The following is a 721-nucleotide window of genomic DNA, read 5'->3' as shown; positions in this document are numbered from 1 at the left end:
GCGAGCGCCGCTGCTGCTGCGGCGGCGGCAGCAGCAGCAGCAGCAGCAGAAGGGCTGGGAAACAGCAGCTGCGCAGGCGGCTCGCTGCTGTAAGGAGACACCGACAGCAGCAAAGTCCCCGGAGACACTGTGGCTCGAGACATCACAGACCCCACAATAACTCCAGCAGCAATTGCGAAGGCGCAGAGAGCCAGCACTGTCAGCAGCTGGATGAACACCTCAACCACCAGCTCTGCGCGCAGCAGCAGCACACGCAGCAGCAGCAGCTACGCAAAGTCCGACTGCAGCAGCAGCAGCAGCAGCAGCACTGCAGCAGCAGCAGCACTGCAGCAGCAGCAGCACTGCATTGCATTGTACTGCAGCAGCAGCAGCAGCAGCAGCACTGCAGCAGCAGCAGCAGCAGCAGCACTGCAGCAGCAGCAGCAGCAGGGACCTGGTACGATCTGCGAGCGGGCGGGGCGGATCTCGGCGTCGAGAGTCTCGACTGCGCCCAGCAGCGCGAGGGAGGCTCTGGCGCTTTGCTGCTCGAGAACAGCAGCAGCAGTTTGAAGTCTAGCAGCAACTCCAGGAGTTGCTGCTTTTTTCTTGTCCCCAGTTGCTTCCTGGAGGGCCCCCAGCAGCGAGGGGGGCCCCCCCCCTCCTCGCCCCACAAGGGACATATTTTTGGCCTTTCAGGGGCCCCCGGGGGCCCCCAGGGGTCTTGGGGGGCCCCCCCGCGCCT

The 721-nt window shown here is 64.9% G+C and overlaps 1 protein-coding gene across 1 annotated transcript in view; it reads right to left on the bottom strand.

Annotated features, from left to right (window-relative positions):
• ETH_00042005 (uncharacterized protein) overlaps positions 1 to 659 on the bottom strand; it is a gene marked incomplete at both ends in the record, with an annotated part of 2,250 nt that extends 1,591 nt beyond the window's left edge. The window contains 2 exons of the mRNA XM_013373781.1: positions 106 to 232; positions 434 to 659. Of these exons, the coding sequence (XP_013229235.1) occupies positions 106 to 232; positions 434 to 659 (353 nt within the window). The remainder of the gene's footprint in view (positions 1 to 105; positions 233 to 433) is intronic.
• Positions 660 to 721: the final 62 nt, after the last annotated feature.

Source organism: Eimeria tenella, genomic scaffold (genome assembly GCF_000499545.2).
Source record: "Eimeria tenella Houghton genomic scaffold, Eth_scaff1728, whole genome shotgun sequence".
NCBI lineage: Eukaryota > Apicomplexa > Conoidasida > Eucoccidiorida > Eimeriidae > Eimeria > Eimeria tenella.
Note: the sequence above shows the minus strand (reverse complement) of the source record. Positions and strands in the feature narration are given on the sequence as shown.